Source organism: Arachis hypogaea, chromosome 4 (genome assembly GCF_003086295.3).
Source record: "Arachis hypogaea cultivar Tifrunner chromosome 4, arahy.Tifrunner.gnm2.J5K5, whole genome shotgun sequence".
Taxonomy (NCBI): Eukaryota; Viridiplantae; Streptophyta; class Magnoliopsida; order Fabales; family Fabaceae; genus Arachis; species Arachis hypogaea.
In genome coordinates this window covers 82,351,353-82,375,036 of record NC_092039.1, presented here as the reverse complement: position 1 = coordinate 82,375,036, position 23,684 = coordinate 82,351,353, and the positions used below count along the sequence as shown (strand labels likewise).

At 37.0% G+C, this 23,684-nt stretch overlaps 1 protein-coding gene across 1 annotated transcript; it reads left to right on the top strand.

Moving 5' to 3' along the window:
• Nucleotides 1–5,229: 5,229 nt before the first annotated feature.
• Nucleotides 5,230–10,048, top strand: LOC112794976 (zinc finger BED domain-containing protein RICESLEEPER 2). The gene is made up of 3 exons (XM_025836935.3): nt 5,230–5,691; nt 7,521–9,689; nt 9,795–10,048. Exons 1-2 carry the CDS (start codon nt 5,230–5,232, stop codon nt 9,387–9,389), a joined length of 2,331 nt encoding a protein of 776 aa, XP_025692720.1. The 3' UTR covers nt 9,390–9,689; nt 9,795–10,048.
• Nucleotides 10,049–23,684: the final 13,636 nt, after the last annotated feature.

Below are 23,684 nucleotides of genomic sequence, written 5' to 3'. Positions count from 1 at the left end.
GCCATATGCATGTGATCAATCCTTTTGGCAACAACCTCCACCAATGCACTATGAAGAAGAGTCATTCTATGATGCATACCAATCTAATGGCTATGGTGAATCTCCTTGTGACTTTCAAGAACCACCACCATATGCCTATGAATCATATTCTCAACATGAACCTCAACCACACTCACAAGCCCCCTATCACCAAACACCTCCACATGACCCTAATCCATATCCATCCTACCAACCACCTTTTGAACCATATGAGCCATACATGGAACCACCATTCCAATATCAATACTCCCAAGAGCCACCTCAATATACACTACCACATCCTTACCAAGAAGAACCTCCTTCCTATCATGAACCCTTTCTCCAAGACATTGAACCCTCTTATCCACCTCAATACTCAATGGATGAAACCCTTAGCCTTATACTTCAAGGGCAAGGAGAAATGCAAAGGGAGACACTAGAATTTGTGGCTACCTTGACCAAGGTAGTAAGCATTTTAGTCTCCCAATATTTGAGCACTCAAAGCACTCCCATGGTCACATGTGGAGAATCAATTGAAAAGCATAGCATGAAGGAGAGATTGGAAACTCCGGTGGAGAATGAGGAATGTCATTTTGTATTAGAGCAATTGGAGGAGCCTATGATCATTGAAGAAGAGGAAGAAGTGGTTTAAGATTTAGGAGATGCGGAACCTCCTTGGAAACTTAGAGTTGAAGAGAACCTCTCCAAGAAGATTGAATTGGATGTTGAGGAGGAGAGTGCACAACCTCCAAAATAATTTTTGAGTGAAGACTTGGAGGGAATGAAGCAAGAATTGAGTTCCCTTGGTGATTAAGACCATGCATCCAACCTTCTTGGTGGTGAATCCTTTGAATTTGAAGAACCTTCTCCCAATGAGATAGAAAGCAATGTGGAGGTAGATTTTTCTCAACCTCCCATTTATGATTTGAGTGATGGAGAAGAGCTAGATGAAAATGATGAACAAATGATTGAAAGTGAAGAAGTTTGTGAGAGGTGGAGACAATCAAGGAAAAACACAAGGGAGTAGAGCTTGCAAGGACATTGGAAATACCTCTCCCCAAGCCACCACCATCCATTCTTTCATTCAAGTGGGTAAATTCCTTATACTTAAGCTTTATTATCCCCCTTGAATATAGTTTACTTAAGACAGATGGTCAACTTAGAAATATTTGTGGATTTAAAAGCAAGAGGGAGATGGTTAGTGGTTGGCATTGTAAATCAAGGTTCATTATAGTGACATGTTCAAAGCTTAATATCAAAGGTTGGTATAGAGCTAAATCGCTTGGGTCTAGGAGCATGTTTGGCCACTTAAATGAGAATTCTAAGGTCACACCACCCGAATGGACTAATAATGATTATAAACTTCAAGACGGGTGTGAAAATAAAGTGTGGGATCCCGGATCGCACAAGGAGAATCAATTTTGGGAGCCCATAGTTTGTGAGGAACTCCACCCAAGCTTGGAGTTATTAATTTTGAAGAATGGTGCTTATTGGAGACTCAAGCATTGGTGGATGTTCCAAGATAGCTTCAAGCACAAGCCACCTTGAGAGGAGCTCCCCAAAAGTCCAACTTAAAGACAATAAACAAAAGTGCTAGGTGGGAGACACCCCACCATGGTAAATTCTTTTCATTTTCTCTTTTGTAAATATTGGTAGAATTAGTTTAATTTCATGTTTTGTTTAGTTATTTGAGTTTAATTAGTATTTTAGTATGTTAAATAAGGTTTTAGGGTGTTTTGGTAGCTGTTTGGAGGTTTGGAATGCTTGGTTTGGTGCAAGAACTTGGAAAAATTTTGAAAAACAGAGCACCATCCACGCATACGCGCACAGTGCGCGTATGCGTGCCCAAGCTTTTTCGGCCATTTCACGCGCACGCGCACATAACGCATCCGCGTGGATGCAGAAGTTCCACCCGTAGCTAGCTAATGACCTAAGAGTTGCGCCTGCACTGTGCGAACTTTGTGCTTGAGGCACAAACACCAACCCGAGCGTAAGCGCGATGGACACGTACGCGCCTCATCTTCGGTTTACCAGGAATGTGTAGGCGTGCCTTGCGCGTACGCGTCGCGTCCATTGCACTACCATCCACGCGTGCGTGCCATGCGCGCGTACGCGCGGATGTCCTTCCTTCAACACATCTCTTTTCTTCTCCTCTTTCCATTTCTTTCCTCCTCCTTTCTTCTTCCCTTCTTCTACCCCTCATCCAACACTCCCAAACACCATTGATAACCATTTATTTTAGTTAACTAATTAGTTAGTTAGTTAGTTGATTATTTAGTTTTAGTTAGTTTTCATTTCATTTTCTCTTTTTCATTGTAAGTGTTGGATTGCTATTCTTGTTTACCATTAATTGCTGCTGAGTATTAAAAAGGGATGCTATCTTAACATCATTATGTTTATAATCTTTGTTGGATTCTATTGTTGAGGTTATATTTTGCTACTTGATTTTGAGTTTTTCATGCTTACCTTTTAAGAATACCAAGTGATGAGAATTGCCTTCGAGCTTGTAACTCTTCTTGAATTGCATGATTTGGCCACCATGTGATTTGAACCTTATTCTTTGATTAGGCAAACTCTTGATATTGGATGTTGTGCATTTACTTTAATGCATTGTAATTCATGATCATATGCATCCATAGGCTTTAGCTTGAATGCTTTCATGCTTCTTTAATGCTTGTTTTACCTTACAAGTCCATTTAAAGCATCTCAAGCACACTAGGATAAGTGAAGTGCATGCTTCTTTTGTGACATAACTTTTATGCTAATGTGTGTTCTAAACCGCGTAATTTAGAATTCACATACCTAATATTTCCTAATGTCACACTAATTCACTCACTCAATTCTAGTGATTACTACCTCATTCCAACAATTATGCTTCCTTGCTTTTGTCTCTTCTTATCTTATGGTGTTATTTTCTATTTTTCATGAACAATGCACCACAAGCAAACATGGAAGTGGAAGAAAGAACATGCAGCAACCAGGTTGACCTACCAGTTGAAGGTAGCAATCCAGAGAGTCACCGTACCCCCTTGCTCATCTTTGAATGCACCGAGGATGGTGCAAACTTTCAAGTGTGGGGAGGTCGTCCGACCAATTGGCGATTTTGTGTGACAAATTTCTAATCCCAACACTTTTGCATTTCATTTTTTTAGGTCTTTTAGGATTTTTGTTTCATTTTCTTATTTTTGCATATATATTCACAATAAGCTTAGTCAAAATAATGAAATTTTTCGAGAAAATTAGGATTTTTACTTGCATTTTCTTAATTTTGCATATATATACAAAATAAACTTAGTCAAAATAATGAAAATTTTCAAGATTTCTATCTATAGGGCATCTCAATTGGTTTGAGTGAAAAACTTTTTCATAGAACTTGCTTGAATTATATATATTGTGGATCATGTTTTTGAGCTAAGAACACAAGCTTGTGAGACTTGAGCCTGATGGTGTGGTTACATTTTATAACCACTTATTTTTCCTTCTTGTGTGCATTATTCTCTTTCTATGATTGTGATCTTTGATTTGTTTGATTTTTTATGTCCATTATTTTGTGTATTCATGCATTTATATGATTGAGGCCATTGTTTCATTAGCTCACTTACCCAAATAGCCTTACCTTTTATCTTCCATTGTTAGCTAACTTTGAGCCTACGATTAACCCACTTTGTCTTTAATTTAGCACATTACAAGCCTTAAAGCGAAAAACAATAAATGTCCTTAATTTGGATCTTTGATTAGCTTAGGCTAGTATGTGTGAGTATCATTTAAGAGTGGGAAAACTTGGGACATTGGTTGGGAAGAAGGGTGTGATTTTGTTTTGTGTTTCTATATTCAGATATTGGATACATACTCATGTGTTAATTAAATATAAAACCATATGTATTGATGTTCTTGTATATAGAAAGAAAAAAATGAGAAAAACAAAAGAAAATGAAAAGAAAAAGAAAAGAAAAAGAAAAATAATATGGAAAAGAAAAGAAAAAAAATAGAAAAAGAAAGAAGAAGAGAAAGAAAGGAATAAAAAGGGGAAAAAATGCCCTAAAGCAAAGTGAAGCTCAATAAAATCAATGCATATGTGTTGTGAAATGAAAAGAAAATACATGAGTATGTGAAAAAGTAAAAAATAGATAGTTAGGTTAAAACTTAATTGTATAGGATGTCATAGGCTAGGTGGGAAGTCTAAGCTTATCAAAGATTCAAATTTCGAGCTCACTTAACCATATATGCATCCTACCTTGACCCTAACCCCATTACAACCTAAAGAAAAGACCTCATGATACTTGTATGCATGCATGAAATATATGTCGATTGTTAGAAGAGAAACAAATCTTAGAAAACATGATTAGGAGAGAATTAAGAGAATCAACCCTAAAAACTTGAGCGAATAGAGTGCAAACACATCCGGTGAGGGTTCGATTGCTCGATTACATGTTTCCACCTACAATCATCAATTTTCATGCAAGTTTGTAAAAATCTTTAATAACTCAATTCAATTATGGATTAGACTTGCTAGTCCTTAGCCCTTGTGCATATATGCTTCTTGGGAATTGATTTATTTTGACCAAGCAATTGCATTCATTTAGATAGTTGCATATAGATAGATTGCATTTAGTTAGTTTCCATTAAATAAATGCCATACCCTTACTTCATTCTTGGTTTAAGCATGAGGACATGCTTGGTTTAAGTGTGGGGAGGTTGATAAACCCCATTTGTAGGGTTTATCTTGTGTTGAATTTAAGGGATTTTATGACCTTTTATCCATATTTATTCAATGAAATAGCATGGTTTCATGATTGTCTCCCAATTTGTGCTTAAGTGTGAAAACATGCTTTCTAGGTACTTAATTAGCTAAATTTAATTCACCTTTGATTTCACTAGATGCCTTGACTTGTTTGTTAAGTGATTTTAGGTTGAAAATGGCTAGGAAAGAATCAAAGGAGTGAGAGGAAAGCATACAAAGTGGAGAAGATCATGAAAAGCCAAAGAATTGAATTCGCCCATGGACGTGCGCGCACCAGGCGCTTACGCGTAGGGGTGAAAATTACCGAACCGGACCGAAAATTACCGCAGAACCGAACCGAATTTTACAACAACCGATCAGAAAACCGAAAAAACCGGTTTTTTTCGGTTTTTTTCGAAGTATACCGATCGGTTCGGTTCGGTTTTCGGTTGACTCGGAAGAAACCGAACCGAACCGAACCGAACCGAAAAATGAGGGTTCAATGGTGTGTTTTTACTAAGTTGCCCTTTAACCTAGGTATAAAAGGGCAACTTCACACACAACCCTGGCCTTCTTCCTCTCTTTTACGCGAAATTACAATTTGGAGCCCTAGCTTTCTTCCTCTGTTGCTGTTCTTCTCTTCCACGGTTCCACACTTCCACCTTCGATTCCACCATGCTCGAGAGAAGGAGACCCTGAAGGAGAACCCTACCTCTCTTCTTCTCTTCAGTCATCGCCGTCGCAGGGTCGCCGTCGCTGGGTCGCCGTCACTGCCTCGCTGGGTCGCCGTCGCCGAGGAGCAATCCATTCACCGAGAAGCAGTCCTGTTACCGAGCAGCAGTCCAGTCGCCAAAAAAGACTCCAGTGGCCGTCGCAGTCCAACTCGAGCGCCGAGCACTCCTGTCACCAAGCCATCTCCTGCAGAAAGCAACTCCACAATGTCTTCTTCGGAGGTTAGAAATTCTGAACAATTATTTTTAGAGATTCTGTTTATGCTTGATTTAACCTGAACAATTGTTTTTACAAATTCTGTTTGTGGTTATGATTTTTAGAAATTCTGTTTGTGCCTTTGTGGTTATGTTTTTTTAGAAATTCTGAATTTTACTTCCTCTTTTTTGCTTCTTAGCTTTTAGCTGATAATGAATTTGTTGTTACTTCTGCTATAAGTGAATCTTTGCAGTGCATTATTGAATTGTAGCTGTTATAAGTGTTGTTGTTGCTTCTAATTTAGCTATTTATTGTTGTTGCTGCTACTGATAATTTTATTTATACCAATTCCTATGAATCTGAACTTGTTCTAAAGGTTAAACTATGTATGCTTGTTAAAGAAAATTGGATTATGCATTGATAATAGAGCCAAGAAGTAGTATATTTGGAACATTAGGCAAGAAAAGAAACAAAAAATCATTGGATTATGGCAATTGAGTATGATCAAGTTTTGCTGTTAGATTGCTTAATTAGAACTAATACTACATACCAGAATATCTTTAACTTGCAGTGTGCAATTTGATATTTATTTCTTCTTGCCATGTTTGATGTCTAGTGTCTAGTCCAGTTTTTGGAAGCTTGGTTTCCTAACCAGCTACTCTTAATACCTGGTGATTTGTGTGTGTCTCTCTCTCTGTCACAGTTTTTGTTGTTGGAACAAAACAGAGTTTTGTTGTTTGTGTTGCTCAATATTAATCTTCAATATTACCTACCTGTCTAGTTATTTTGAAAACTGACGAATCATTTAGCTTGAAAAACATATTTTCTATTTTAAAAACAGAGAAATAAAAATATAATGCTATTGACCCTAAATTTTGAGGGTTATAATATTTTAAAAAGAAAAAAAAAGAGTGATTTCCAATATGAGATAATTAATAGTGTAAGGGTGTTGCAGGGAAGTTCAGACCCAAAAAGGGTGCTGTTATTCTGAATTTATGGACCACCTTAACACTAGTACTATTTTTGATTGATTTGAGAAAAGGTTTTGGGTTGTATTGAAAGGTAAGTTATCCAATATTAGAAGCAGAAACAAAAAGTGAGTAGTCTTAGAACTTAGAAGTGATGAGTTGTCATACATGAAGGTGAAAGTTGCTGAAGGTTTTTTTGTTTTTATTTTTAACTGTGTGACAAGAAACACATCACTTGCTTGTGAAGCAAATGTTATTCTCGGCCAATGCAAAGGTTTTAAAGTGATTATTATTAGTAGTAAGCGTTAGCGTTTCTATTAGAGATTGGGTTAGACATATACATAATTATGCATTAGCTTGTCTTATTAGGTTTGATCATGCATTAGCTTGTCTTATTACAGATTAATTATGAATTAGATAACACATATACATTCATGCATAATACATGCTTGAGAATTAAATCTTAAAGCAGTATTGCTGGAGGTTCATGATGTTTGGGTGAGCAAAAATTGATTGATCATATAAATGCATGATTTTTTATTTATACATGCCATAGAATGTTTTGTGGTCATGGGCTCATGGCTTCTGCTTTTGGGGACTTTCAAGAATGCACCTTCATTTGGTTTTTTTATTTTTTATTTTATGTATATTATTTTAATCTCTTCATATTTATATATATTTTTGGGTGGTCTATTAGAGCTGTTAATGAATTTAAATTCTGTTGATTATATGGCAGTTGGTGACTCTTAATGATGCTTGTTTTGTTGGACTGTTAGAGCTGTTAATGATGCATGTTTTGGTGGTCTGTTAGAGCTGTTAATGATGCTTGTTTTGGTGGTCTGTTAGAGCTGTTAATGAATTTAAATTCTGTTTATATATATATGCAGCCAACAAGCAATGAGGTGCCCAGTGAGCGGACGCCTGAAGTTGGGGGTGAAATTGTTGAGTCCGCGGTACGTTCTTCAACGGACAGCGGCGTGCTTACCAAACCCCCGCCCCATCCTAGATCAAAGAAGAGGAAGGTTCATTCAACTAATGTGGGTGCAAATCCGGGAGCAACTCCAACAAATCCATCTCCAAGCACTGTGGAAACTGATGAAGAGGATAGCAAGGATGAAGCTAATGAAGGTAACAGAAAACCTTCTAGACCTAGATCTTGGACTTGGGAACACTTTACAAGGGATCCTAAGTCCAACCCATCACATCCTAGGGCTAAATGTAATTGGTGTGGTGCATCATATGCATGTGACTCTCATAGAAATGGTACAACTAATATGCGTTATCATTTGTTAAACCAATGTAAAAAATTTCCTAGGGAGTCGGGTGACCCTAGTCAAACAATCCTTACCTTCCAACAAAAAAAAGAGGGTGAAGGGGTATTTACTGCAGTTACTTTTGATGCTGAAATGTGTAGAAAAGCCCTTGCTAGGATGATAATTGTTGATGAGCTACCATTCAAGTTTGTTGAGGGGGAGGGATTTAGATTCTATATGAGTATTGTGCAACCTAGATTTCCACTTCCGGGAAGGATTACTGTTGCTAAGGACTGTTGGAATCTCTATATTAGTGAGAAGAATAGGTTGAAAACTGTGTTCAAGCAACCGAATCAATCTGTTTGTTTAACTACTGATTGTTGGACTTCTGTGCAAAATCTGAATTATATGTGTCTCACTGCTCATTACATTGATCATGATTGGAAATTGCAAAAGAGGATTATTAATTTTTGTCTTATTAAAAACCACAAGGGAGAAACAATTGGTAGAAAGATTGAGAGATGTCTTTTGGGGTGGGGGATATCTAGAGTGTTCACAATTACTGTTGATAACGCTAGTTCTAATGATACTGCAATATCTTACCTAAGAACTAGAATGGAGGATTGGAATTTACATCCTATGAAAGGAGAGCATTTGCATGTTAGGTGTTGTGCACATATTCTTAATCTTGTTGTTAATGATGGATTGAAAGAGATGCATGAATCTATTAGCAAGATAAGAAATGCTATTAGATATGTGCGTGCTTCCCCTAGTCGTATGAATAGGTTCAAAAACTTCATTAAAGAAGCTAGGATACAAGACAAGTGTACTGTCCAACTCAATGTTCCCACTAGATGGAACTCTATATACACCATGCTTGAAAGTGGTTTGAAGTTTCAAAAGGCGTTCAAGAGGCTAGGGGAGAGAGATACAGAATATGCTCTAATGCAAGGTGGTATTCCGAGGAATATTGATTGGGACAATGCAAAACACTTTATGGAATTCTTGAAAATTTTTCATGATGTTACAAAGAGTGTGTCTGGTAGTTTGCTTGTGACTTCTTCTCAATATTTTCATGAGTTTTGTAAGATTTTGCGTGTGTTCAAAGCTTCTTGTGGTAGTCGAGATCCATTGCTTGGGAGTATGGCTGAGAGGATGAAGCTTAAGTATGACAAGTACTGGGGTAACATTAAAAATATCAACATGATGATTTTTGTTGCTGTGATTCTTGATCCTAGATACAAGTTGAAGTTTGTCAACTTTAGCTTTGAAAAGCTATATGATAAGGATGATGCTGATTTTTTGGGTGCAAAAGTGAAAGAAACCTTCTCCAAGATGTTTGAATGCTATATGAATGCAAATAATGGGGAAGATCTTTTATTTCAACAACAATGGATGGTGCATCAGATGTGGGAGTACCTGATGGCGACATGGCTGGTGATTTTTTTAAGGAGGTGCATTTTCATGAAATCATCAACAAGAATGAGGTGGATTTGTATTTGATGGATGGTTTAGAGAAGCCTGGTGATCAAAATACTTTTGACATATTGAATTGGTGGAAGGTAAATTCTAGCAAGTATCCTATCTTATCCCAAATAGCTAGAGATGTCTTAGCAATGCCGGTCTCAACTGTTGCTTCAGAATAAGCTTTTAGCACTGGTGGAAGAGTGCTTAACAACTATAGGAGTTCTTTAACTCCAAAGACAGTTGAGGCATTGATATGCACACAAAATTGGCTTCGTGCTTCTCCAATGACAACTGATTTTGAGGAGCTTATTGAAGAGTTTGAGAAACTTGAATTAGGTATGCAAAAAATAAATTTGTAGTTCCTTTCATGGTTTATGTTTATAATCTATAATCTATATTATATTTATAATCTATAATGATTTTCTTGTTTTATTTTTGTAGAAATTGCACCAACCGGAGAAGATGAGGATGAGTCTGGTGTGGATTCAGATTAAGCATGCTGGTTGATTGGCTGTTTGGTTTTTATTTGTTTTAAAGTGACTGTTGTGGTTTAAAGTGTGTTTATTTTTGTTGTTTTTTTGGACATTTTTAATTGCCTTTGTTTTATATTTAATTAAGTTGAATTTGTACTGGATTTGGATATGATATACTCTTGTTATTCTGGTTTATTGAAGGTTTTAAATTTTATTTTATAATATTTTAAATTCTGTTTATTAGGTATAAAAAAACCGAAAAAATCGACCGAACCAAACCGCTGTTGGTTCGGTTCGGTTCGGTTCGGTTGTCCAGAGAGTAACCAACCGAATGGTTGATATCAGCATTCAACCGATCAGGTCGGTTCGGTTTGTTTTCGGTCCAAAACCGAACCAAACCGAACCGATTACACCCCTACTTACGCGCACTCTGCGAAATGGCCCATGGACGCGTACACGTGCTGTGCATGTACGCGTCGATGCTAATACTTGAATTTTAAAAGAATTCGCACCCAGCAAATTCTCAGGAGCTGTGAGGCCCAGTTTGCAACCAACTTTGGCGCCAAGGTGCTTTAAAAGGGCCAAGGATTGAAGAGCAAAGGGGGATTCCATCATTCATACTCATTAGGATTAGTTTAGAGTTAGTTTTAGAGAAAAGCTCTCACTTCTCTCTAGGATTAGGATTAGGATTAGAATTAGGTTTAGTTCTTAGATCTAGGTTTAATTTATGCTTTGATTTACTTTTCCTTTTGTAATTCTCCCCCTACATCTCTTCTCTCTAGTTTAGTATTTCATTCTTGTAATTGTTTACTTTGTTGTTGATGTACTCTTTCTTCCTCTATTTTTCTTTAATGCAATTTGAGGTAATTCGTGTAGATCTTGTTTCCTTTAATTGTTGTTGTTTAATTACTTGTAAGTGAGTAGTGTAGATTTACTTTCCTTACCATTTTACTATGCTTTTCTTTTATAGCTTTCAAGTGTTTGATGAAATGCTTGGTTGGATTTTAGAGTAGAATTTTATGCTCTTGGCTTGGAAAGGTAACTTAGGAACTCTTGAGTTACTAATGTCCAAGTAATTGATGATTGGGATCCATTGACTTTAGTTCTCACTAATTGAATTAGTGGAGAGTTAGGACTTATGGACTAGGATTGATATAGCTCATTTGATTTTCCTTTACTATTAGTTAGAGGATGATTTAATAAGGTTGATCCTTGTCAATTCTCATATTGTGGTTAGTGATAGGGATAGAGATCCTTGACCACCAAATCTTGTGACGAGCGGATAATTTATACGCTTTTTGGCATTGTTTTTAGGTAGTTTTTAGTAGGATCTAGCTACTTTTAGGGATATTTTCATTAGTTTTTATGCTAAATTCACATTTCTGGACTTTACTATGAGTTTGTGTGTTTTTCTGTGATTTCAGGTATTTTCTGGCTGGAATTGAGGGACCTGAGCAAAACTCTGATAAAAGGCTGACAAAGGACTGCTGATGCTGTTGGATTCTGAACTCCCTACACTCAAAATGGATTTTCTGGAGCTACCAAACTTCAAATGGCGCGCTCTCAACGGCATTGGAAAGTAGACATATAGAGCTTCCCAGCAATATATAATAGTTTATACTTTATTCGAGATTAGATGATGCAAACTGGCACTCAACGCCAGTTCCATGTTGCATTCTAGAGTCAAACGCCAGAAACACGTCACGAACCAGAGTTGAACGCCAAAAACACGCTACAACGTGGAGTTCAACTCCAAGAGAAGACTCTACACGTGTAAAGCTCAAGCTCAACCCAAGCACACACCAAGTGGGCCCCGGAAGTGAATTTCTGCATCAATTACTTACTTCTATAAACCCTAGTAGCTAGTCTAGTATAAATAGGACATTTTACTATTGTATTAGACATCTTTGGATTATTTTTTGGTTTACCTTAGGATCCTTTGATCACGTTCATGGGGGCTGTCCATTCGGCCATGCCTGGATCTTCATCACTTATGTATTTCTAACGGTGGAGTTTCTACACACCATAGATTAAGGGTGTGGAGCTCTGCTGTACCTCGAGTTTTAATACAATTACTACTATTTTCTATTCAATTTGGCTTATTCTTATTCTAAGATATTCGTTGCACTTCACCATGACGAATGTGATGATCCGTGACACTCATCATCATTCTCACCTATGAACGCGTGACTGACAACCACTTCCGTTCTACCTTAGACCAAACGCATATCTCTTGGATTCCTTAATCAGAATCTTCGTGGTATAAGCTAGAATTGTTGGCGGCATTCATGAGAATCCGAAAAGTCATGAGAATCCGAAAAGTCTAAACCTTGTCTATGGTATTCTGAGTAGGATTCAGGGATTGAATGGCTGTGACGAGCTTCAAACTCCCGATTGTTGGGCGTTATGACAAACGCAAAAGAATCAATGGATTCTATTCCGACATGATCGAGAACCGACAGATGATTAGCCGTGCTGTGACAAGAGCATTTGGACCTTTTTTATTGAGAGGATGGGATGTAGCCATTGACAACGGTGATGCCCTACATACAGCTTGCCATGGAAAGGAGTAAGAAGGATTGAAAGTAAGAATGCAGTATGTTGTAGAGATTCAACAGGGACAAAGCATCTCCATACACTTGTCTGAAATTCTCACCAATGATTTACATAAGTATTTCCATCATTATTTTCTGTTTATTTATTATTACTATTCAAAAATTCCATAACCATTTATTATCTGCCTAACTGAGATTTACAAGATGACCATAGCTTGCTTCATACCAACAATCTCCGTGGGGTCGACCCTTACTCACGTAAGGTTTATTACTTGGACGACCCAGTGCACTTGCTGGTTAGTTGTGCGAAGTTGTGACAAAGTGTGATTCATGTTTGGGAGCGCTATCAAGTGTATTGGCGCCATTGTTGATGATCACAATTTCGTGCACCAAGTTTTTTGCGCCGTTGCCGGGGATTGTTCGAGTTTGGTTAACTGACGGTTCATCTTGTTGCTCAGATTAGGTAATTTTCTTTTTGTTTTATTTTCAAAAAATTTTCAAAAATCTTTCAAAAAACTTTTTACTTCTATTTTCGAAAAACTATTCTAAATTTTTAAGAATGAGTTCTAGTGTTTCATGAAGCATGTTGAAGCTTGGCTGGCTGAAAAGCCATGTCTAACTCAATTGGATTGAGGCTTCCCCTTATCAGTATATGGAGTTGGATGAAGTATCAACTGTTGCATGCCTAATTTATATCCTAAAGCTGGCTGACTATTAAGTCATGTCCAACTCCTGGATCAGAGCTTTAGGCTAACATTGAAAGATTCCTGGAATTCTTATTAAAAATTTTGAATTTCTTATTTTGCTTTTTCCTATAAAATTTCGAAATTTTTTTTGCAAAATCATAAAATCAAACAAATATTTTGTGTTTCTTGTTTGAGTCTAGAGTCAAATTTTAATTTTGGTGTCAATTGCATGTTTTTAAAATTTATACATTCTTCATGATCTTCAAGTTGTTCTTGACAAGTCTTCTTGTTTGATCTTTAAATTTTCTTCTTTTGTGTCTTTTGTTGTTTTTTATATGCATTCTTGCATTCATAGTGTCTAAACATGAAAAATTTCTAAGTTTGGTGTCTTGCATGTTTTTTTTCTTGAAAATTTTTCAAAAATAAGTCTTGATGTTCATCTTGATCTTCAAAGTGTTCTTGGTGTTCATCTTGACATTCATAGTGTTCTTGCATGCATCATGTGTTTTGATTCATAATTTTCATGTTATGAGTCATTTTTTTGTTTTTCTCTCTCATCATTAAAAATTCAAAAATAAAAAATATATTTTCCTTATTTTTCTCATAAATTTCGAAAATTTGAGTTGACTTATACAAAAATTTTTAAAATAAGCTATTTCTTATAAGTCAAGTCAAAATTTTCAATTTTAAAAATCTTATTTTTTTTGAAAACTTTTTCAAAAATCAAATCTTTTTCATTTTTTACTATTTTTCGAAAATTTTGAAAATTAATTTTCAAAATATTTTTCTTAATTTTATTTCAATTTTTCAAAAACTTCACTAACAATTAATGTGATTGATTCAAAAAAATTTTAAAGTTGGTTACTTTCTTGTTAAGAAAGGTTCAATCTTTAAATTCTAGAATCATTTCTTTTAGTTTCTTGTTAGTCAAGTAATTAAATTTAATTTTAAAAATCAAATCTTTTTCAAAAATATCTTTTCAACCATATCCTTTCAAATAATATCTTTTTCAAAAATTTGATTTCAAAATATCTTTTCTAACTTCTTATTTCTTCAAAATTGATTTTCAAATTTTTTTCAACTAACTAATTGACTTTTTGTTTGTTTCTTATCTTTTTCAAAATCACCTAACTACTTTTCCCTCTCTAATTTTCAAAAATTTCTCCCTCCTTTTCAAAATTCTTTCTTAATTAACTAATTGTTTCAAATTTTAATTTTAATTTTATTTCCCCTTTTATTTTTGAAAATCACTAACCCTTTTTCAAAATTAATTTTCGAAATTCTCTCCCTCTCCTCTTCTTCTATTTATTTACTAACACTTCTCTTCTACTCAAGAATTCGCACCTATCTTCCCCCTTGTGTTTGGATTCTTGACTATTTTCCTTCTTTTATTCCCTTCTTCTTCTACTAACATAAAGAAATTTCTATACTGTGACATAGAGGATTTCTCTTCCTTTTTTGTTCTCTTCTTTCTCATATGAGCAGGAACAAGGAAAAAGGCATTCTTGTTGAAGCTGATCCGGAACCTGAAAGGACTCTGAAGAGGAAAATAAGAGAAGCTAAATTACAACAATTCAGAGACAACCTTATTAAAATTTTCGAACAAGAAAAGGATATGGCAGCCGAACCCAACAACAATAATGCAAGGAGGATGCTTGGTGATTATACTACACCTACTTCCAAGTTTGATGGAAGAAGCATCTCAATCCCAGCTATTGGAACAAACAATTTTGAGCTGAAACCTCAACTAGTTGCTCTAATGTAACAGAACTGCAAGTTCCATGGACTTCCATCAGAAGATTCCTACCAGTTTTTAACTGAGTTCTTACAGATCTGTGAGACTGTTAAGACTAATGGAGTAGATCCTGAAGTCTACAGGCTCATACTTATCCCTTTTGCTGTAAGAGACAGAGCTAGAACATGGTTGGACTCACAGCCTAAAGATAGCTTGGACTCATGGGATAAGCTGGTCGCGGCCTTCTTGGCTAAGTTCTTTCCTCCTCAAAAGCTGAGCAAGCTTAGAGTGGATGTTCAAACCTTCAAACAAAAAGATGGTGAATCTATCTATGAAGCTTGGGAAAGATACAAGCAGATGACCAAGAGGTGTCCTTCTGACATGCTTTCAGAGTGGACCATTTTGGATATATTCTATTATGGTCTATCTGAGTTCTCTAAGATGTCACTGGACCATTATGCAGGTGGATCCATCCACTTAAAGAAAATGCCTACAGAAGCTCAAGAACTCATTGACATGGTTGCAAATAACCAATTAATGTACAATTCTGAGAGGAATTCTGTGAGTAATGGGACGCCTCAGAGGAAGTGAGTTCTTGAAATAGATGCTCTGAATGCCATATTAGCTCAGAATAAAATGTTGACTCAGCAAGTCAACATGATTTCTCAAAGTCTGAATGGATGGCAAAATGCATCCAACAGTACTAAAGAGGCATCTTCTAAAGAAGAAGCCTATGATCCTGAGAACCCTACAATGGCAGAGGTAAATTACATGGGTGAACCTTATGGAAACATCTATAATTCATCATGGAGAAATCATCCAAATTTCTCATGCAAGGATCAACAAAAGCCTCAACAAGGCTTTAATAATGGTGGAAGAAATAGGCTTAGCAAAAGCAAGCCTTTTCCATCATCTTCTCAGCAACAGACAGAGAATTCTGAGCAGAGTACCTCTAACTTAGCAAACATAGTCTCTTATCTGTCTAAGGCAATTTTAAGTTTCATGAGCAAAACAAGGTCCTCTATCAGAAATTTGGAGGCACAAGTGGGCCAGCTGAGTAAGAAAGTAACTGAAACTCCTCCTAGTACTCTCCCAAGCAATACCGAAGAGAATCCAAAAAGAGAGTGCAAGGCCATTGATATAATCAACATGGCCGAACCTAGGGAGGAAGGATAGGACGTGAATCCCAACGAGGAAGACCTCATCGGACGTCTCTCAAGCAAGAAGGAGCTCCCTATTGAGGACCCAAAAGGATCTGAAGGTCATATAGAGACCATAGAGATTCCATTAAACCTCCGTCTGCCATTCATGAGCTCTGAAAACTATTCTTCCTCTGAAGAGGATGAAGATGTAACTGGAGGGCAAGTTGTTCAATATCTAGGAGCTATCATGAAGTTGAATGCCAAGTTGTTTGGTAATGAGACTTGGGAAGGTGAACCTCCCTTGCTCATTAATGAACTAGATACATGGATTCAGCAAACTTTACCTCAAAAGAGACAAGATCCTGGTAAATTCTTAATACCCTGTACCATAGGCACCATGACCTTTGAGAAGGCTCTGTGTGACCTAGGGTCAGGCATAAATCTTATGCCACTCTCTGTAATAGAGAAGCTGGGGATCATTGAGGTACAACCTGCCATATTCTCATTACAAATGGCAGACAGGTCAGTAAGACAAGCTTATGGATTAGTAGAGGACGTGTTAGTAAAGGTTGAAGGCCTTTACATCCCTGATGATTTCATAATCTTAGACACTAGGAAGGAGGAGGATGAATGCATCATCCTTGGAAGACCATTCCTAGCCACAGCAGGAGCTGTGATAGATGATAACAGAGGAGAATTAGTCCTTCAATTGAATGGGGACTACCTTGTGTTTAAGACCCAAGGGTGTTCTTCTGTATACATGGAGAGGAAGCATGAAAAGCTTCTCTTAGTACAGAGTCAAATAAGGCCCCCACAATCAAACTCTAAATTTGGTGTTGGGAGATCCCAACAATGCTCTGAGGATTTGTGAGGCTCCATGAGAGCCCACTGTCAAGCTATTGACATTAAAGAAGCGCTCATTGGGAGGCAACCCAATTTTTATTTATCTAATTTTATTTTTCTTTTATTGTTCTTTTATGTTTTATTAGGTTCATGATTATGTAGAGTCATAAAATAAATACTAAAATTAAAAACAGAATCAAAAACAGCAGAAGAAAAAGCACACCCTGGAGAAAGGGCTTACTGGCATTTAAACGCCAGTAAGAAGCATCTGGCTGGCGTTCAACGCCAGAACAGAGCATGGATCTAGCGTTGAACGCCAGAAACAAGCAGCATCCTGGCGTTTAAACGCCAGGAATACACCCTGAGGAGAGCTGGCGCTGAACGCCAGAAACAAGCATGAAACTAGCATTCAACGCCAGAAACATGCTGCAAATGGGCATTGAATGCCCAAAACAAGCATAAAGCTGGCATTCAACGCCAGAAACAAGCATCAATCTGGCGTTGAACGCCAGGATTACATGCAGAGGGCATTTTACACGCCTCATTGGTGCATGGATGATAATCCTTGACACCTCAGGATCTGTGGACCCCACAGGATCATCTCAGGATCTGTGGACCCCACATGATCCTTACCTACCTCAACTCACCCTCTCTCTCTTTTTCACACAATCCAATAAACACTCTTCCCCAAAACCCTTCACCAATCACCTCAATCTCTCTTTTCCATTACCTCTTCACCACTCACATCCATCCACTCTTCCCCATAAACCCCACCTACCTTCAAAATTTAAAATCTCTTTCCCACCAAACCCACCCTAAATGGCCGAAACTACTCCCTCTCCCTTCACTATATAAACACCTCTATCCCTCTTTATTTTCACACAACACTACCCTCTCTTCTCCCTCTTGGCCGAAACCTACACCTCTCTCCCTCTCCTCCATATCTTCTTCTTCTTCTTCATCTATTCTTTCTTTTCTTTGCTCAAGGATGAGCAACATTCTAAGTTTGGTATGATAAAAGCATAGCTTTTCTATTTTTCCATAACCATTGATGGCACCTAAGGCCAGAGAAACCTCAAGAAAAAGGAAAGGGAAGGCAATTGCTTCCACCTCTGAGTCATGGGAGATGGAGAGATTCATCTCAAGGGTCCATAGTTCAGTAGTAGAACATTTGACTGCACATCAAGAGAGCCCACTCATGGACCTCAACAGGAGCATGAGGAATTCCCTCATCAAGAAATCCCTGAGATACCTCAGGGGATACATTTTCTTCCACACAATTATTGGGAGCAACTAAGGATAGGAGCACCAAAATTACTAGCGATCAAGCAACAAAGGCAAGGAAGAGATATAGAGGAGCTCAAGAGCACCTTTGGTTCTTCAAGAAGGCGCCACCATCACTAAGGTGGACTCATTCCTTAACTTCCTTGTTCTTATCTCTCTGTTTTTCGGTTTTTGAGCTTTATGCTTGTCTATGTTTGTGTCTTTATTACATGATCATTAGTATTTAGTAACTGTGTCTTAAGGCTATGAATAATTCCATGAATCCTTCACCTCTCTTAAATGAAAAATTTTTTTAATATAAAAGAACAAGAAGTACATGAGTTTCGAAATTATCCTTGAATTTAGTTTAATTATATTATATTGATGTGGCGACAATACTTTTTATTTTCTCAATGAATGCTTGAACAGTGCATATTTTTTATCTTGTTGTTTATGAATATTAAAATTGTTGGCTCTTGAAAGAATGATGAAAAAGAGAAATGTTATTGATGATCTAAAAAATCATAAAATTGATTCTTGAAGCAAGAAAAAGTAGTGAAGAACAAAAGCTTGCGAAAAAAAATTTGGGCAAAATATATATATATATATATATATATATATAAAAGAAAAAAGAAAAAGCAAGCAGAAAAAGCCAATAGCCCTTAAAACCAAAAGGCAAGGGTAAAAAGGATCCAAGGCTTTGAGCATCAATGGATAGCAGGGCCCAAGGAAATACATCCAGGTCTAAGCGGCTAAATCAAACTGTCCCTAACCATGTGCTTGTGGCATGCAGGTCCAAGTGAAAAGCTTGAGACTGAGTGGTTAAAGTCGTGATCCAAAGCAAAAAGAGTGTGCTTAAGAGCTCTGGACACCTCTAGCTGGGGACTTTAGCAAAGCTGAGTCACAATCTGAAAAGGTTCACCCAGTTATGTGTCTGTGGCATTTATGTATCCGCTGGTAATACTGGAAAACAAAGTGCTTTGGGCCATGTCCAAGACTCAAAAAAGTAGATGTGTTCAATAATCAACATACTTAACTAAGAGAATCAATAACACTATCTGAAATTCTGAGTTCCTATAGATGGCAATCATTCTAATCTTCAAAGGATAAAGTGAGATGCCAAAACTGTTCAGAAGCAAAAAGCTACAAGTCCCGCTCATCTAATCAGAACTAATATTCATTGATATTTTGGGATTTATAGTATATTCTCTTCTTTTTATCCTATTTGATTTTCAGTTGCTTGGGTACAAGCAACAATTTAAGTTTGGTGTTGTGATGAGCGGATAATTTATACGCTTTTTGGCATTGTTTTTAGGTAGTTTTTAGTAGGATCTAGCTACTTTTAGGAATATTTTCATTAGTTTTTATGCTAAATTCACATTTCTGGACTTTACTATGAGTTTGTGTGTTTTTCTATGATTTCAGGTATTTTATGGCTGGAATTGAGGGACCTAAGCAAAACTCTGATAAAAGGCTGACAAAGGACTGCTGATGTTGTTGGATTCTGACCTCCCTGCACTCGAAATGAATTTTCTGGAGCTAAAGAACTTTAAATGGCACGCTCTCAACGGCTTTGGAAAGTAGACATCCAGAGCTTTCTAGCAATATATAACAATCTATACTTTATTCGCAATTAGATGACGCAAACTGGCGCTCAACGCCAATTCCATGTTGCATTCTGGAGTCAAACGCCAGAAACACGTCACGAACCAGAGTTGAACGCCAAAAACACGCTACAACGTGGCGTTCAACTCCAAGAGAAGCCTCTACACATGTAAAGCTCAAGCTCAGCCCAAGCACACACCAAGTGGGCCCCGGAAGAGGATTTCTGCATCAATTACTTACTTCTATAAACCCTAGTAGCTAGTCTAATATAAATATGACATTTTACTATTGTATTAGACATCTTTGGATTATTTTTGGATTACCTTAGGATCCTTTGATCACATTCATGGGGGCTGGCCATTCAGCCATGCCTGGACCTTCATCACTTATGTATTTCCAACGGTGGAGTTTCTACACACCATAGATTAAGGGTGTAGAGCTCTGTTGTACCTCGAGTTTTAATGCAATTACTACTATTTTCTATTCAATTCGGCTTATTCTTATTCTAAGATATTTGTTGCACTTCACCATGACGAATGTGATGATCCGTGACATTCATCATCATTCTCACCTATGAACGCGTGACTGACAACCACTTCCGTTCTACCTTAGACCGAATGCATATCTCTTGGATTCCTTAATCAGAATCTTCGTGGTATAAGCTAGAATTGTTGGCAGCATTCATGAGAATCCAGAAAGTCTAAGCCTTGTCTGTGGTATTCTGAGTAGGATTCAGGGATTGAATGGCTGTGACGAGCTTCAAACTTGCGATTATTGGGCGTGATGACAAACGCAAAAGAATCAATGGATTCTATTCCAACATGATCAAGAACCGACAGATGATTAGCCGTGCTATGACAAGAGCATTTGGACCTTTTTCACTGAGATGATGGGATGTAGCCATTGACAACGGTGATGCCCTACATACAGCTTGCCATGGAAAGGAGTAAGAAGGATTGAAAGTAAGAAAGCAGTATGTTGCAAAGATTCAACAGGGACAAAGCATCTCCATACACTTGTCTGAAATTCTCACCAATGATTTACATAAGTATTTCTGTCATTATTTTCTATTTATTTATTATTACTATTCGAAAATTCCATAACCATTTATTATCCGCCTAACTGAGATTTACAAGATGACCATAGCTTGCTTCATACCAACAATGTCCGTGGGATCGACCCTTACTCATGTAAGGTTTATTACTTGGACAACCTAGTGCACTTGCTGGTTAGTTGTGCGGAGTTGTTACAAAGTGTGATTCACGTTTGAGAGCGCTACCAAATTTATTGGTGCCATTGTTGATGATCACAATTTCGTGCACCATCTTGTCAAGACCTTTTTAGCCATTAGTTTACTTTCTTGCCATTTATCTTTCATGTTTCTTATCAAAACCCCAAAATTAACTCATAACCAGTAATAAGACACTTTATTGCAATTCCTAGGGAGAACGACCCGAGGTTCAATACTTTGGTTTATAAATTTAGGGGTTTGTTTTAGTGACAAACAAATTTTTGTATGAAAGGATTATTGTTGGTTTAGAAACTATTTTGCGACGAGATTTCATTTGTGAATTCTAGACCACACAAAAATCTAATCATCAATAGGTAATTCTAATGAATTGAATTGATTAACTTTTGGATAAAGACTTGATTAATTGAAAGAAAATATTGTGGGAATGGTGGTTTTTCTTGCCCACGGTGAGAACGGTGGTTTAGTCCCGCTCACAAGATAATAACATTTACTAATTGATGAGCGAATGAGGTTATTATACAATATAACTTATGAAATGGAATGAGTTGGCAAATATGGCTGAATGTGATGTAAAAATTGAATTGTCAAGGACAGTGGTATTATCTCACTTGCGTATTGATGAGACACCTGCACCTGGTAGATGCAAGGACGGTGGTATTATCCCACTTGCTTAGTGTTGCGGTGAGACACCTGCACCTAATAGATGCAAGGATGTTGGTTTGTGTCGCTTGCTCAGTGTTGCGGTGTAGATGCGGGAATGGTGGTTTTGTCTCACCCACATTCTTTTTGTTCGCAAGTGTGGGCGGACACGCAATCCCCAGATTATTTAGCCTTCAAGAGAAGGTGGATAGGCACTCTCTCATTAAACTATTTTATATATACATGCATGAGATAATTACCTCTTGGGGATGCGTGATGAATGGTTTTTTTGGTTGGTAAAGAATTCACAATTAAACTCTCGTTGCAAGTATAGTTTCTAAATCAACTAAAATCCTTTCATACAAAAAATTGGTTGTCACAAGTAACAAACCCCTAAAAATAATAATCGAAGTATTCAAACCTCGAGTCGTCTCTCAAAGGAATTGCAGGGAAGTGTTCTTGCTATTAGTTATGAGATGTATATTTTGGGATTTTAAGTGAGAAACATGAATAGTAACTGATAAGAAAGTAAATGAACTCAAAATGTAAAAAGGCTCTTGGCAAGGTATGAGAACTATAAGTCCTATCCTCATTATCCTCCTCAATTGTGACATCAATTGTCCATTGCTCCCACTTAGTCAACCTCTAACTATGATGGAAAGTCAAGTAGATGAATTAATTTGATTCCTCAAGTCTTAGTCAACTCCTAAGGAAAGAGTAGAGTTAGTGAAATTCAAACCAATTAGCAACCTTCAATTATCAATCCACAAAAGAGTTTGATAACTCAAGAGTCTCCAATTACTCAACCAAAGCCAAGAGGAGAAAAACCTAGCTCATAACTAAAAGAAGTATTTCAGCAAATACATAGAAGGCAATAAAAGTAAACATCACAAATTGCAAGTAAAGAGATATCTAACTACTAAGGCAAGAAAGCAATAATGGAAAACCAAAGGAAACAAGAAAAGACATGGAATTCATAAATTTCATTGAAAGAAAAAGGAGATCTACATAAGAATTCATAAACTACAGCTAGCAATACAAGAGAAGTAGAATACTTACCACTACAAGAGAATAATTAAAGATGAAAAAGGAAAATTGAAAGCAAAAGAGAAGAAGTAGAAAAAGTAGATCTAGATCTAAACCTAATCCTAATTATAGAGAGAAGAGAGAGCTTCTCTCTCTAGAAACTAACTCTAACTACTTCTAAAACTAAACTATTACTAAAGATAACAAGATTATGAGATAATGATTTCCCCTTCAATCCTTGGGTTTAATAGCATCAGAAGTGAGTTAGATTTGGGCCTGAGAAGCCCAGAAATCTCCCCCAGTGGTTTCACTTTAAGTGGGTCACGCATAGGCGTCGCTTGGCAAATTTCTATCCACGCGTACGCACCATGTACGTGTACGCGTCGCCATGCGACTCCACAATCCACGCGTGCGCGTCTGTTGCACGTGCGCATCAACGTGTGCATCCCAAATCCTTGGTTTTCCATGTGTTCTCCACTTTGCATGCTTTCCTCTTCAATCCTTTGATCCATTCCTAGTCTTTCCAACCTGAATTCACTAACAAACACATCAAGGCATCTAGTGGAATCAAAGGTGAATTAAAATTGATCAATTAAAGGCCTAAAAAGCATGTTTTCGCACTTAAGCACAAATTAGGAGAAAATCATGAAACCATGCTATTTCATTGGATAAATATGGGTAAAAGGTGATAAAATTCTCTAAATTAAGCACAAGATGTACCACAAAATAGTGGTGCATCAATGCGCGACAGAAAGATGATATTCAGGTTAGCTACCGGATGTATTGGGTTTGGTAGTGTAACCAACACTTGAGCTCACAACCAGCAGGACAGACATGTATCATGTGCATTTGTTTGCTATTGTTTGATTGTGCATATTTGTTTTGGTTTGCCTAACTGTATATTTCTATTTAATTGCTAATTGTGATACTTGCCATACATGCTCTCTAATTGTGTTTGTTTTGTATTGATTATTATTTGTGATTGACATTACTGAACTAAATACTGAACTGAGCAATTGAATATTGGGAGTAAAGATGATGATTTATTGGGATATTGAGACTAGAAGTAGTTACGGAGTTGAGACTTAGCGACCTAACCTTGTTGGGATTAA

What these genes read in the sequence shown, in the direction of transcription:
- LOC112794976 (XM_025836935.3), top strand. Translation starts at nt 5,230, where the DNA reads ATGAGGGTTCAATGGTGTGTTTTTACTAAGTTGCCCTTTAACCTAGGT. An exon ending in CCACAATGTCTTCTTCGGAG is followed by an intron (nt 5,692 to 7,520) that starts GTTAGAAATTCT and finishes ATATATATGCAG; the next exon opens with CCAACAAGCAATGAGGTGCC.